General features: G+C 46.3%; 1 protein-coding gene across 1 annotated transcript; it reads right to left on the bottom strand.

Annotated features, from left to right (window-relative positions):
• Positions 1-723: 723 nt before the first annotated feature.
• On the bottom strand, positions 724-13,450 carry PCYB_103680 (hypothetical protein; the record flags this gene model as incomplete). Its single annotated transcript, XM_004222917.1, has 10 exons — positions 724-1,688; positions 1,722-1,872; positions 2,688-2,766; positions 2,987-3,315; positions 3,518-3,970; positions 4,193-4,834; positions 4,882-5,022; positions 5,078-6,475; positions 6,795-6,827; positions 7,094-13,450. The coding sequence occupies 2 exons, from the start codon at positions 13,448-13,450 to the stop codon at positions 6,795-6,797; spliced, it is 6,390 nt and encodes a 2,129-aa protein (XP_004222965.1). The 3' UTR covers positions 724-1,688; positions 1,722-1,872; positions 2,688-2,766; positions 2,987-3,315; positions 3,518-3,970; positions 4,193-4,834; positions 4,882-5,022; positions 5,078-6,475.
• Positions 13,451-13,813: the final 363 nt, after the last annotated feature.

Below are 13,813 nucleotides of genomic sequence, written 5' to 3'. Positions count from 1 at the left end.
AACGATTGAAAGGGGTTCATGGGTGGGGATGCTCCGAAGCAAACTGTTAAGAAGAGTCCGCACAGTTGGAGTGCAGCTGGCCAAGGGGCGAAATAATCGACGCCCTCCTCGCAGACACTCCACGCGAAATTAAAAATTGACCATGTGCGAGGTGACAAAGAGGCACAAAAAAAGAAAAAATGGGCGGCAGCAAAAATGGGTGGCAGCAAAAATGGGTGGCAGCAAAAATGGGTGGAAGCAAAAATGGGTGGAAGCAAAACCATGTGGAAGCAAAACCACGTGGCAGCAAAACCATGTGGAGGCAAAACCATGTGGAGGCAAGAACACCCCAACGAATGAGGCGAACAAACAAATTTGCACTATGTATAAGGCAGCACTGTTCAAGCAAAAACAAAAAGGCAAATATATTTTTATGAGGTGGAGGAGAGGGGGGAGGAAAAAACTGCCCCAAACAAATGGCTTGAATGATGCCGCGAATGGTGACGCGAATGGTGACGCGAATGGTGACGCCAATATCGCTGCGCGTCCCTCCAGTCGACTCAGCAACAAAGTGGGAAGAATGAAAAACGTGTAGCTCGTAAGGTGGAAGAAAAACATCTAACTCGTGAGGTGGAAGAAAATCATCTAACTCGTGAGGTGGAAGAAAATCATCTAACTCGTGAGGTGGAAGAAAATCATCTAACTCGTGAGGTGGAAGAAACCCCCCGCTACCGAATGGGTGCCCTACGATATGGGCGGGGGGATTTTGGGAAGGGTCAGCAGGGGAATATTAGAGAAGTCAACCGAGTCGTGTCTCCCCGCCAGATCAAAGTCGTCACTTAGGCGGAGCCCCGATTGCGTTTCTACGGACGAGTCGATATTTAGGCCGTCAGTCACGATGCCGTATTCATGTGGACTCTCCTTCCCATGGATGTTCCCATTCGCGAACGTCTCCAGCTTGGACTTGAGCAACTTGGATTGCTCCTGCGTGGGTCGTACCTGGGTGAATTTCGTCTGCCCAATTTTCTGCCAATTTTTCTGCCCAATTTTCTGCACAATTTTCTGAACGTCGTTTTTCCCACCCCTGTGTGTGTCCCTTTTTTGGTGCACCTCGCTTGTGTCGACCCTGTCGTACTTGAGGAGAATTTCCACCTCCATGTCGCTTCGTCTTCCTGGACTGCTGCAGAATGGGGAGCTGACCAGGGGCGCCCTAACTTTGGTCTTATGCTTTTTCAAAAGAACAGTTAGCGGAATGAACGTGCTGGCAACGAGCGTCTTCCTCGTCATCCTCGTCATCCTGCCCTCGTGTTGCCCCTCCGGGTAGAGGCCACCCCCCGGGTAGAGGCTACACCCCAGGGCTTCGTCATTGGCATGTGACTCTTCCGACAAGGAGTCGCTCCAAAATGGCACATCATAAAAGCATATCTGTAGAGACAAGTTCCTCAAGCACATTTTCAAGAGACCATAAGATGACTCCCCTTTCGTGTTCGCCTTGAGTAGAAGGTCCGGAAGGTTCGCTGCGTTCGCTGAGTTCTCTCCGTTCGATGCGTTCTCTCCGTTCGCTGCACTCGCTGCACTCGTCGCGTTGGAAACTCTGCTCATTTCCGCTCGGGTTGGAAGTGCCAAAACAACTGCCGTGTTGATACCCGAGTGGGGGTCATTCAAAAGGGGCCTGCTTACCGCCTGAATTTTATTTATTATATAGCTATCTTGGGGGCTTACAAAATAGGGGAGCATATGACCCGATTTTATCCAGTCGTAATTGCTCAACACTACTTGAAACGACATTGCCATCCTTTGCTTGACTAACGTCACCGCGTTGAGTAATTTCTTCACCTTCACGTAAAGTCTATACGGAGAAGGGTCAACCTTTCCTAGGTTCGTTCTGTCCATTTTCATGACCACATCTTCATTTCTACCTTGGACGAAAAATAGCTGATTCGATTTGTGATCCCTGTGGAGGTTCCTACCTAGCACTGTAGATGCGTTCGCACCATTTGTGCATTCCTCATCATTGGGGTCCTTCAATGGAGGGACCTTCGATTCAGCTCTTAACAGGTTGTAATGATATATGGAGGTCCTCCTTTTCCCCTTTTGCTCACGTGCAAGCAGATCGGCAGCACTTGTGCTTCTTCGGTATATCTCTTCGGGGGACCCATCACTACTGTGGTCTTTGCTCAGGGTGGCTCTTCTTCTGTGTGCGTGACGAGCGAGAGACTCGAGATGGTTTCCGGCATGGCTGCACGTCTTTAGTGGATGCGGCTGCGCATTCCGCGGTGCATTCCGCGGTGCATACTTTGCGTCTCCCTTGTGGGTACCCCAATGGCGCAACCAATTTTGCGAACAGTCTCTGTCTGCGCTTCCGCCGCACGGGGAACGTCCCACCTGGCCGCACATCACCCCGTTAGAAAGTCCACGTCTGCTCGTTAAACCACTTGCGAGTCCACTCAAATAGTGCGACCTATGCAGAGGGCACTCCTTCTTCTTCTTCACCTGGGAACGACCACACGTGTGGGGTAGCGATAAGTTCAGGTTATCACTCTTTAGTGCGCGCTTATTTTCTCTGTAAAAAATAATCATATCATTTAGGAACAGCAAGAGGAAGAAACAGCTCCTTCCGTTTTTGTGAAGGTGCCACTTTTCCCAGTGGTTCAACAAACACCAGTCTCGCTGACTGAGTGGATTTACGCCCTTCATCCTCCTGTGCGTCACTCGTAAAGGAGCTTCTCCTTCCCGGTGCTGCTCCACTGAGGAGGCAGTAGAAGAAGTGTCATATTCTGTATATCCCTGGGTGAAGGCAGAGAAGGAAGAAACGCAAGATGATGTTGAAAAAAACAGATTCTTCTTTTTCCCTTCCCGTTTGCTGCGTTTATGATAGAGTTGCTGATGATGAGGGGTCCCCTGATTGGCCTCTCCTACAAGCCTTTCACGCTTAACACTCCTAGTGCTTCTACCTATTGTTACGCCTCCCCCTTTGGAGGACCCACACTGCGCTTTCAACATACACTTGACGAAGTGAGACCACTCGACCACACCCAAGGAGTTGTCACTTCCGTTAGACTGATGGACTTCTCGAAATAAATGCATCATGACGTTGGAAAAATGAGAGGACAATTTTCTTAAGGCTAAAATTAATAAAATATTTTCCACAGGGAAGAACAGAGACGTGTCTGCTCCTACATAATGTCGAAACAATCGGATAACGTAGTCCATGTAATTGGAGTAAACTGAAGAATTCAGTGCATCCAAGAGAGTGCCAACCTTCACATATTTCCTGTAGTTTACTCTCCTCAACACTTCCCCAAATAATTTGTCCAAAGTTGTTTTTCTGAACATGTCATTCTTTTCGTTCAGTAAATTATCATTATTTTTGTTTTTTTTTAGAAAATAAATTTTGATAAAATTGGGTATCGCAAAATAATCTCTCTTTTCGTAATTCCTTTCATCTTCTGTCCTTTTTATTTCATATTCGAATGAAACATAACCAATGAGATGTTTTTCTCGGGGTTCTTTTTCGTCTCTTCCATCCGCATTTCCGTTATCGAACTGTACGATAGAATTTTCCTTTTTTTTTTTTTTCTATAGAGGATTTTTTCCCAATGATCGTTTCATTCTCCCTTTTGTCATCATATAGCTGTGGCATGATTGCTAACTTTTCAACTTCCTCCTTGGGATGTTTCACTATTTGAGTTTTATTTCTCATTAGAACCCGTTCAGTAGAACCCATCCTTACATCTGAGCTGTCCAGAAGCATTTTCCTTTCCTTTTCCTCCTTCTCAAAAAGTGCATTCTCTCCATAAACACCATGAAACAGACTCTCCCAGCAAAACACAACATCCTCATTTTCGTGTAAAATGTTTTTTATCTTAAAGAAGTGCTCTCCAATCGTGACATCCTCAGAAATGTTATTCAGTGATATTAGAGCCTTCACAGTTATCTTCCCCTCCACGTATGGGCTACTCTCCGATTTGATAACTTCCCTATGCTTTATCTTCAAGTTGTGTATGCTTAACCGTTTACCTGACGAATGGTTTCTTTTCTTTTTTTTCTCCTCCTCCTTCAGTAGTTGCATACTTGCTGATTGTGATTCTTCCCTTGAGGGGTGTGTCTGCTCACCGGGATTCATCGCTACGTGGTCGAGGTTTCCCCTACCTCCTTCTGCTTTTCCTTCATCAGGTGATGTACCGTTCGCTCGGCTTCGCTGTCTCCACACTGCACCGTTATCGAATTGGTCTTCATCTTCCCCACCGCCTCCTTCGTACGAACTTTCCAAACGTTCATCGCTACCCTTGGGGGAAGAGTCCCCATCTTCCCAGCTGACCATTTGCGGGATGGACCTGGAGAGCAGCTCGTATGTCCCGTCGCCTCTACTGCCGCTACTACCTCTACTGTCACTCCCACCTGAGGGGTCCACCCTCTGATGCACCTCCACGTAAACAGCTACAAACACGTCGTCCCCCCTCCGTTCCGCATTTCCATTCCCGCTCAGTCTGTTAAGCATTTTTCTAATCAAGCGCGCTGGAAGGATTACCCAGTTAACGGTTAGGTAGATGTGGCTGGTGTCGTTTTTCCATCGATTCACATTTCTGTCCTTATCTTTGATTTGGTACTCGGCCCTTCTGCTGTGCTTCCTGTTGGGGTTTTCCCTGCAGGCGTGTCCTTCCAGTATGTCATCAACCAGGATGATCGACTTCGGCGCGGCACAGTTGGTCTCATCCGCGTCGTCCGCCTCATCTGTGTCCTCCGCCTCATCCGTGTGGCCACCACGTCTGACTTTTCCTCCCCCCGGACTTGCCAAAAGAACCTCCTGGCCATTTCTCAACAAAACGTATTCGCCGCTGCACTGGCGATTCATTTGGGTGATCCCGTTTGTAATCCGTGGAGGCACCACAGGTGAGGCCGTCAATCCGTCTCTTCTCTCCCGGCTGTCAATGAGAGTACCATTCGTCCTTCTGTGCATCGAGGTGCAGTTATCTTCCCCATGTGTGCAATGGGCTGTAGAATGAGCTGCGTAATGAGCTGCATAACGATCTGCACAATGAGCTGCACAATGAGCTGCAGGATGAGACGATTTGTCACCGCTCCAATTGTTGCTCACTCCAGACTGGGTTCTTTTTATTAATTCCTTTTTGTTAGAAGCTCCTTTTTCAGATGCACACATGGTGGGAGAATTCAATTTTGCTAAGTCCACCTGATGGGGGCTCTCTTCGGCTAGCTGTTCAGCGCAGAAATTGGGACTAACCACTCTATGGCTAGTTTCAAATATGGGATCACCTGAACCGATTTTCGTCCGCTGATAATACATGTCTACATCTAAAAAGATAATGTTCTTATTATCCGAACCGGTTGGAATGAAACACAAAATCTTATGGCTCTTCTTTTCCTCATTCCTCATGATGGAAAACATCTCCAGAATGTGCAAATCTGCTTCAGCTATGATGCTTCCTTCCCAGAGCAGCCTCAACTTGAAAATTTTTTTATTATGTTCGAACAGCGTAACTATGTCTTTTTCCCTTACGGTCGAAAAGGTGTGCTCGAAGAGGTAATTCACATGCAAGGAATCGCCACCTCTTTTTGTTTCTCCTCCAAGCGACATAGCACTCTGTGTGAGGATATTTTCTATCACAATTTCTTTCATGGCGAAGCAGCAGAAGTAGCTGAGTGAGATGGGAGGGTTCGTCTGGCTGGGCGTGTTCGTCTGGTTGAGCGTGTTCGTCTGGCTGGGCGTGTTCGGGTGGATGGAATTATTACCCACGTTGGGCCCCCCCCCTCTCCACTTTTCGCTTTCCATTTTGCGCACAAAATTTTTCATCCCTGTAAACTCCTTTATTATAATCCTAAATCGATGTGCATAGAACTCCTTGCGGTGAAAAATCGGCATGAGTATTTTCTTCCACTTTCCTTTTATGTTCTTTTCGAACATCTTCACGAGTTCGTCTTTCCAAAGGGGGTCCTTCACGTGGGGGTCCTCTCGGTTGTCTTTTAATGCGTCACGCGGAGTGGCGTCTCTCTCCGGGAGGCTGCGCCATAGAAGCTTCTCATGCCGCGCCACGTCCTCCATTCCGTTTTGAATATTTTCTTTTTTTTTCTTCACATTGGATTCCTTCTCAGACGCTTCGTGCACCTCTGTCACGTTGAGAGGGGATTCTCTCTCCTCCCCATCGCTATCATCCACCACGCTGGGTAGGCGAAACTCTGCCAGCAACGCTTCACAGTACTCCCTGCTCACATATTCATCCTTCATGTGCATGCGATTTACCCACTCGTAGGAAAAGTTGTACACAAATCTGTAGTTCGAAAAGGAGACTGCACCTTTCTCCGTGTCGAAAAAATTAACAAACTGATGCACATGAATTGGTGAGGAATGATCCTCTCCGAATAAGGTGTCTAATCTATCTCTGAGGAGAAATAAATTTAAATGAACCCCATTTAGAAACTCTTTTTTTTTCAAAACAAAGTCATCCGGTATGATAGAGTTTAACTTATTTTCTTCCATGTTGAGCAACAGATGGCATGCATTTTTCATTTCTTTCTTTACGATATCTTTTTTCCCTGCTCGTTTGATCCCATAATACATTTGCCCATGTGTGAGGTCGCTTTTAGACTTCAAATTGGCTAGCTTGATGAAAAAAAAAAATAAAATTCTTCCCATGGTTAGGCTGTTAAAACGAAAGTGGTAGAAGTATGTCCTGGGTAGCGCTTTCGTTTTTGCTAAATTTGTACACACCGCTTCACTGTCAAGGAGAAGTGTTTTTTTTTGTTTTTCCTCCTTTGCGTTTTCCCCTCTTAGGCTTGTCTTTCCGAGTGGTTCTTTTTTAGAGGGGACCCTCTCCGATCGGACCCGCCTTCTGAAGGGGGGAGGCGACGAGTGGGGGTCACTTGCGGGCATCTTTTCCGTGTAGCTGTCTTTTTTGTGAAAATTATTTTTTGATCCATATTTTTCCACGTCCTTTTCTCTCTTGCGGTTGTCTTGGGATGGGTACTCCTCCCCCTCTCCGTGTCGTTCCTCCCCCTCTCTGTGCCGCTCCACTCCCTCTCTTTGCCGCTCTACCTCCTCTCTTTGCCGCTCTACCCCCTCTCTGTGCCGCTCTACTCCCTCTCTTTGCCGCTCTACCCCCTCTCCGTGCCGCTCCACCCCCCTGTGTGCCGCCTCCCCAGCCAGGCGCAACAAATTCGGCAGGTTGATGTACGCCTTCAAGATGTAGGGGCCCGGCTTCCCCGCCTCGTGCAGCTCAAACTTCTTAGAGTCGTAAATGACGCAAAATTTGTTCAGCGGCTGGAAAAAGTCATACAACTCAGCCCAGGAAAGAAACAAACCATGCAAGGATAAAATGTTTTTAAGCTTATCACATGACATCAAATGATGCTTATCCATTGGTTCGAAATTGGTATGTACAATACGCTGATGATGTTTGCAAAAAAATACATTTTCATTTTTAAAAAAAAACCTGAACAACTTTCCCTTCCATTCCGCATTGTAGTATTCACCTTGCCTGTACAGGTCACTTAAAAAATTTTTGGTGGAAAAAAAATTGTGGCAGGAATTTCTCAAATGGAGAGATGTCATATCCACTACGAAGGAGTACTTCTTCACAAATAATGCCATGTCTTCTTCAGAAAAAATATGATTAAAATTTTTGGACAGGACATAAATGAAGGAGTCTTTTTTATCGATATGTGCAAACAATCGATTAATGTTTAATCCTGCCAAAATGCACTCATTAAATAATGCCCTCACGTACAGATTCGTCATGTGCTTCGTGAAGATTTTGTCCTGTGTGAAGTACTTACTGTGAAGTAGGCTCCTCCGATTGATCCCTCGTACATCGGACAGCACCAGTTTGTTGAACACAATCACATACTTGACATTCTTTACGTACAGTTCGTTCCATTCATTAGAAGCACGATCCGTTTTGTTCCTCCCCACGGGGGTAATACTCTTCCCTGGAGAGTCCTTCTTCCTCCCTGTAGGTAGATCTCCCCAAAGGGAAGAACGGCGACTCCCCTTGGGCCTCATCAAATCCCACATGGTATTAAAACAATCGTTGAAAAGGGTAACTCCATTAGGGAGTCTCACTATGTAATTATTCACCTCTAGACAGCTCCACAGATTTAAAAGGAACTCACTAATTCTGATGTCTAACGCTTCAAATATGCTGTACATTTTGTTCCACTCTTTGGAATCAAAACTGCCTGACCTGGTCATAATATTTTCCACGCGATGCAAAAAAGTTATCCTCGCATTTTTATCCTCATAATTAAGAACAAACCGTTTCGTCACATAAGCAGCATGTCCATCTTTATAAATGTGAACAATTTTTTTTAGCAAGTCGCAAAGTAGAAGGAGGTATGGATACACCATCCCCTTGTACTCTTGGCTCGTAAATTTCTTCTCCTCACAGCATATGCGTACTTCCTTATATAGAAATGGGGAGTGATTAACTCTGTCCTTCTTTCTTCTCACAGCACCATCAGTAGGTACGTACGTGTGTTTATTTTCCCCCTTTGACGGGGTGCATCCTGACGCGCTTCTCTCCCCCCTCTGTGAATAGTGAGCCTTCAATTTCCCCCGATAGAAGATCCACTCCTGCTCGTGAAAGGACAAATCCACCGACTCGTTGTTCGCCACTTTGCAACAAAAAACAAACAGGTAAAAAAATTCCCGGATGTGCTCTACGACATGTTTATTCCTTTTGAGAAACTGCACAAGTGGTGCCTGCTGCTGCTGCTCCTCCTCCGTGTGTGTGTTCCCCGTTCGTCTCCCCAAAGCAGCATCATAGCTACCGCTTCTGTTCCAATTGGCGTTAAAACTGACGACACTTTGGCTTAATGCGCTACGACTCCGTCCCAGGCATGACCCCAGCGGGAAATGAGAAACCTCGGCGATTCCCTTGCCAAGATCCTCCACGGCCAGCCGCAAAATGCTCAGATTTTTTTTGAAATTCTTCGAAAATAGGTAAGTCTTTCCCTTCAATAGGGTTTGAAGTGAGGAGGGCGACTTCGTTATGGTGGGTCTACCCGTGGGACATATCCCTCCACTTGGGTTAGCCCCTTCACTGTGTCCCTTCCGGATTGCCTCCTTACCACTATGGTGGTCCCCATTTATGACCACTATCAGCCTTAGAAGGTCCTCCCTAAACGAGTCATCATCACTACGCTCCGACTTACTCACACGTTTCTCTTTGCAAATTTGCCAGAAATCGTAAAATGTGTAAGTATCATTCGCGTAATCATCCACATTTACAGAGTTCATTTCGCACCTGAACATGTTCATAAAAAAATAGTTCTTTATTAATTCTTCTCCTCTTAAGGTGCCATTCTCGGAAAGGTAAAAGAATAAACTGTACAGTGGGAGGGTTTCCAACGTATGGGTTCCCCCCGATGTTGGATCCCTCCCTGGGACATTCTTCTCCACGGAAGTGGCCCATTCTTCTCGCACAAGTACTAATCTGTTTTTGTGGGGGATATAGCTGACTTTGTTTGGGGTCTCCGCTTGGTTTGTCTTCTTAAAAATGGCTAGCTCTTTTCTCCTCTGCTTGACGCTGTCCAAGAGGGCCCTCTCGCTCTGATCTGCGTGCGCCTCTGCATGTCTCTCCGCGTGTCTCGCCGCATGTCTCTCCGCATATCCCTCCGCGTGTCCCTCCGCGTGCGCCTCCACCCCGTGGAACTCAAAGTGGGCTCTGTTCCAGTTCAGCCAATAAGCCTCCATGCAGTCGTAAAAAATTAGCTTGCTGTTTACGCTGGTGAAGGACGTCAAGTCGTAGGTTAGCAAATTAGAAAACAACAGGCGCACATAATTTCTGGAGAAATCCAAACTGAGATTCTCAACTGTTGTGTAAAAATCGCTGTACGTGAAAATGTTCTTTTTGGAGAAAGCGTCTATGCCTATGTCTTTTTCTTTTAGGAGAGCGAAAAAATCTTCAAGCGTGCTACCTGAAAATATATTTCCTCCGATTTGTTCGTTAAGGTAGTGCCTTTCCATAATCTTCTTTATGTTATGCTCGTGATTGATGGTGGTGAAGTCCTGCAGCAGGGAGGTGTTCCCATGGTTGTGTCCCTCAAAATGATTTCCCCCACACACTGTTGCTTCCAACCCGTTTGCAGCAACACCGTGATGGTTATCTCCTCCCCTGTTTAGCATTACCTCTCTTTCGTACCAATTCAGTACCTTCAGGGCAATCTCATAAGACGTGTAAAGACCCAACATATCGAATAGCATCAGTAACTGAACTTTATCATTATGATCCTTTCCCCTTCTTCTCCCAAAGTACCAAAACAGACACTCCGAAATGTATTCCACAGTTATAAGCCCACTCACAATTTTTCCATGTAGAATTATGACTATATTTTTGAAACCCTTCCTTATATCTTTCCTTGACCTACTGTTATTTTTCCTCTCATCTGTGGTGTTGCAAAAAGACGTTGTGTTCGTTACGCTCATGTGTTTTTGCCTTTTTACATTTAAGGGTGCGTCATTAGATGCTTTTCTTGCAGTCATGTGAGCACCTGTTTGGTCCTTCCGTCCCGTATCGTTTAAACCATTTACCAAGCTGCGCTTAGTTTGCGTCTTTGTTATGCTAGTACGAATCTCCCCCCAAGGTTCCTTCTCACCATCATAATTTTGGGCATCCGTTTGGTCCTTCCCCCTGGGGGTATTCTCCTCCTGCACAGGGGAGTTCCCCTGAATAATTTCACTGTTCTTATCGGGGTCCCCCGTGAGGAGTGCTTCCTCCTTGTCACCTTTCTTCAGCATGAAGAGAGACACCTGCCCTCCCTCGTCGCGGCGCTCATGTTTGGGGACATATTCGTAGTCCGCTTGGTGGTCTACTTCGCGGTCTACTTCGTGGTCCGCTTGGTGGTCTACTTCGTGGTCTACTTCGTGGCCAGATATACCGCCTGCCTGGTCGGGTGCCCCATCTTCCGCCTGGGCCCATCCACGGGGGGAAGACACGACCATGCTGTGACCAATCCTCTCGCCTGTGTTTCCCCCCATACTGTCACCAATCCTCTCGCCTGTGCTTCCCCCCATGCCGTCACCATTCCTCTCGTCTGTGCTTCCCCCCATACCGTCACCAATCCTCTCGCCTGTGCTTCCCCCCATGCCGTCATCATTCCTCTCGTCTGTGCTTCCCCCCATACCGTCACCAATCCTCTCGTCTGTGCTTCCCCCCATGTTGTCACAAACGAGGAAGCGCTTTCCTTCCACTTCCCCATGTTCGCCTCCTGGAGATGTCTCACTGCGCTCGCTTCGCCCAACACGCGCATCTCCCTGTAGGCCCTCCTCCGAGGCGTGCTTCTGCACATACATATGGTAGAGGGACAGGAAGAAGCTCAAATTAACGGACTCAATACCCTTGATAACGTTCACGAGGACACGTGCATCCGTCCGAGAGTAGTTACACTGCGTCTGCAACAAGTACTTCACCAGGAAAAATAAATCCTGATTGGAAAAATCCTTATTGTTGAACCTAGTCAGTATAAACCTAATGGAGTGTAAAAACAACAAAGAGGTGCAAGAACACACATTTTCTTCCTCTTTTAAGAAACGTCCTAAATTTTCATCCGCAGTACCCTGATCAATGGATGAACTGCACAGTGCCTCGGAAGAGAAATACCTTTTAATCCTCCCTGAGTAATAATTCTTTGTTTGCAGATTAATTTTTACTAGTTCATTTTCTAGGAACTCTATTGTCACCTGGTTCTTGTAAAAGGATCCAAAAAGTTTCAACAAAATGTCGTACCCATACACAGTATTTTTGAGTTCCTCCACTCCTCTTTTTATTATTAGGGAGGAGAATGCTGAGAAATAGATTTCTTTTCTTTCCTTGTCAAAGAACAGTAAACACAACTCATCGAATACAGTGGAGTCCACAAAAACGATACCAACATCTTGAAAGAAAGTGAAAAATTCTTCTTTGCTAATGTACCTATCATCGTCAATGTACAGACTGTCCAAATATTCACACACATCATTTAGGAGCATTTTCTTTTTATTTCGAATGAATAATTTATTTGTTAATTTTTCCCACTTGGTGAAAATTTTGTCAATATATTGTTCAACGTGTGTTTTCAAAATATATTTTTCATTCTTTTTGGTTGTGTTTTTTTTCATATCTGTGATCATCAGGTGGACTGTGTGTTCCTTCATTCCTCGTAGAAGCAGTTCTTCTTTGATGAATTCGATTCGTAGGTAGACTGCTGGGTCTTTTTTCCTTTTGGCTGCTCTCTCCCTCTTCGTTTGCCGCAGCGCCCTTTTTTGCGTCCACTCCTCCTCCTCCTCCTCGATATCGCTGTAGATGCCATTTACCCTCCCGCCGCTCTCTTCAGCGTGATCCTCGCTTCTTCCCTCATCGCTTCTTCCCTCATCGCTTCTTCCCTCATCACTTCTTCCGTCATAGCTTCTCCGATCGTCGCTTCTTTGCTCGTTCCTCGCCGCGCCCCTCCGGGCCCTCTCCATAACGCTGGCGATCAGAACACTACTACGCACGTCCTTCTGCAACACTTCCCTCTGTAACTCGTACACGTAGTACTCCCTATTGTGCACGCTCTCCGAGTCATAGATAAAGTACTGCTCACTGATCGACATGGATGACTTTGCCTCCCCCCCCAGAGGGTCCATATCCGACAGGGTGAACTTCTTCCCCACAGACTGCTCTCCTCCCGAAGGAGCAAAGACAGAACTGATCAGTGATTCATCGGTGTAGTCACCTCCATTCGACAGATAATGATTCCTCTCATTGGCATAACTTTCGATATACTTCTCACAAAACTGTCGCACATTTTCTTCTCTGTTTTTTTGCCCTCTCACCAAAATGACCCAAAACATAAAGTTCATATTTTCGTAAAACTGATGGGTCATCTCCAAGTGTTTCTCCAAACACATCACTTGTTCCTTTTGGATAATATCTTCCACGGGAATGTTCACTATACCAATGCAGTCTCTACTCTCCTCATGGTTATAATTCCCATTCTGTTGACCTCTCCTCCTTTTGTCCTTCCCAATCGAGTCTCTCCACACCTCTAATATTACCTCCCTCAGTTCATTTAACGTCCTCTTAGAGTGTACAAAAAAATCGAATGTTTTTTCCTCCTCCAGGGTGAAACCTCTGTAGTGATACTTTTCGTCTTTGGTGAACCTTACGCAAATGGATATATTATCAAAGTGCGTCTTCGACAGGTTCACCATTTTGTGCACGTAGAGGTACAGCACATCGTTCGCGTCACGGTTCGTGCAATGTGCTACCGTTTGGAAGGATGCTCCAAGTTGGCTCGTCTTTCCCGTCTCGGTGAATACCCCATGTGTGTGTTCACCCTGTGTGATTTTCCCCTGTGTGTGTTCACCCTGTGTGATTTCCTCCTGCGTGCTTTCCCCATGTGTGCTTTCCTCCTGGGTGCTTTCCCCCCCTGCGCAGAAGCCACGGTTACTCTCGCAACTTTGGATAATCTGCTGCTGGGGGACGACATGCCCCATTTCGTCATAACGACTTCCATCCTGTGGCGGTTCAACTCTTACTCGTCTTGCGGGCTCCGTCAAGGAACGCCCCTCTGACGTTTTCCCCTTTCTGAGGAGATGATAATTATCTTCCCCTTTCGATAAGTACCGCATGGCAAGTTGCAGATAGAACATGACAAGTGGGCGCTTCACCAAATCGGAGGAACTCCCACATGGGAGACACAACTCTCTCAGTGGTGCTTCCACATCGACTTTGGATATAAAGGGGACTTCCCCATAAGCCAAAATTTCATACCAATCAGGAACAACGAATGGTCGATTGAGTGACTTGACTATGGTATCATTCTTCCTCTGCAAAGTATACAATTTGGATGAGTTTCC

Source organism: Plasmodium cynomolgi, chromosome 10, assembly GCF_000321355.1.
Source record: "Plasmodium cynomolgi strain B DNA, chromosome 10, whole genome shotgun sequence".
Lineage (NCBI taxonomy): Eukaryota > Apicomplexa > Aconoidasida > Haemosporida > Plasmodiidae > Plasmodium > Plasmodium cynomolgi.
The sequence above is the reverse complement of the archived record's forward strand: the minus strand, read 5'-3'. Positions and strand labels throughout refer to the sequence as shown.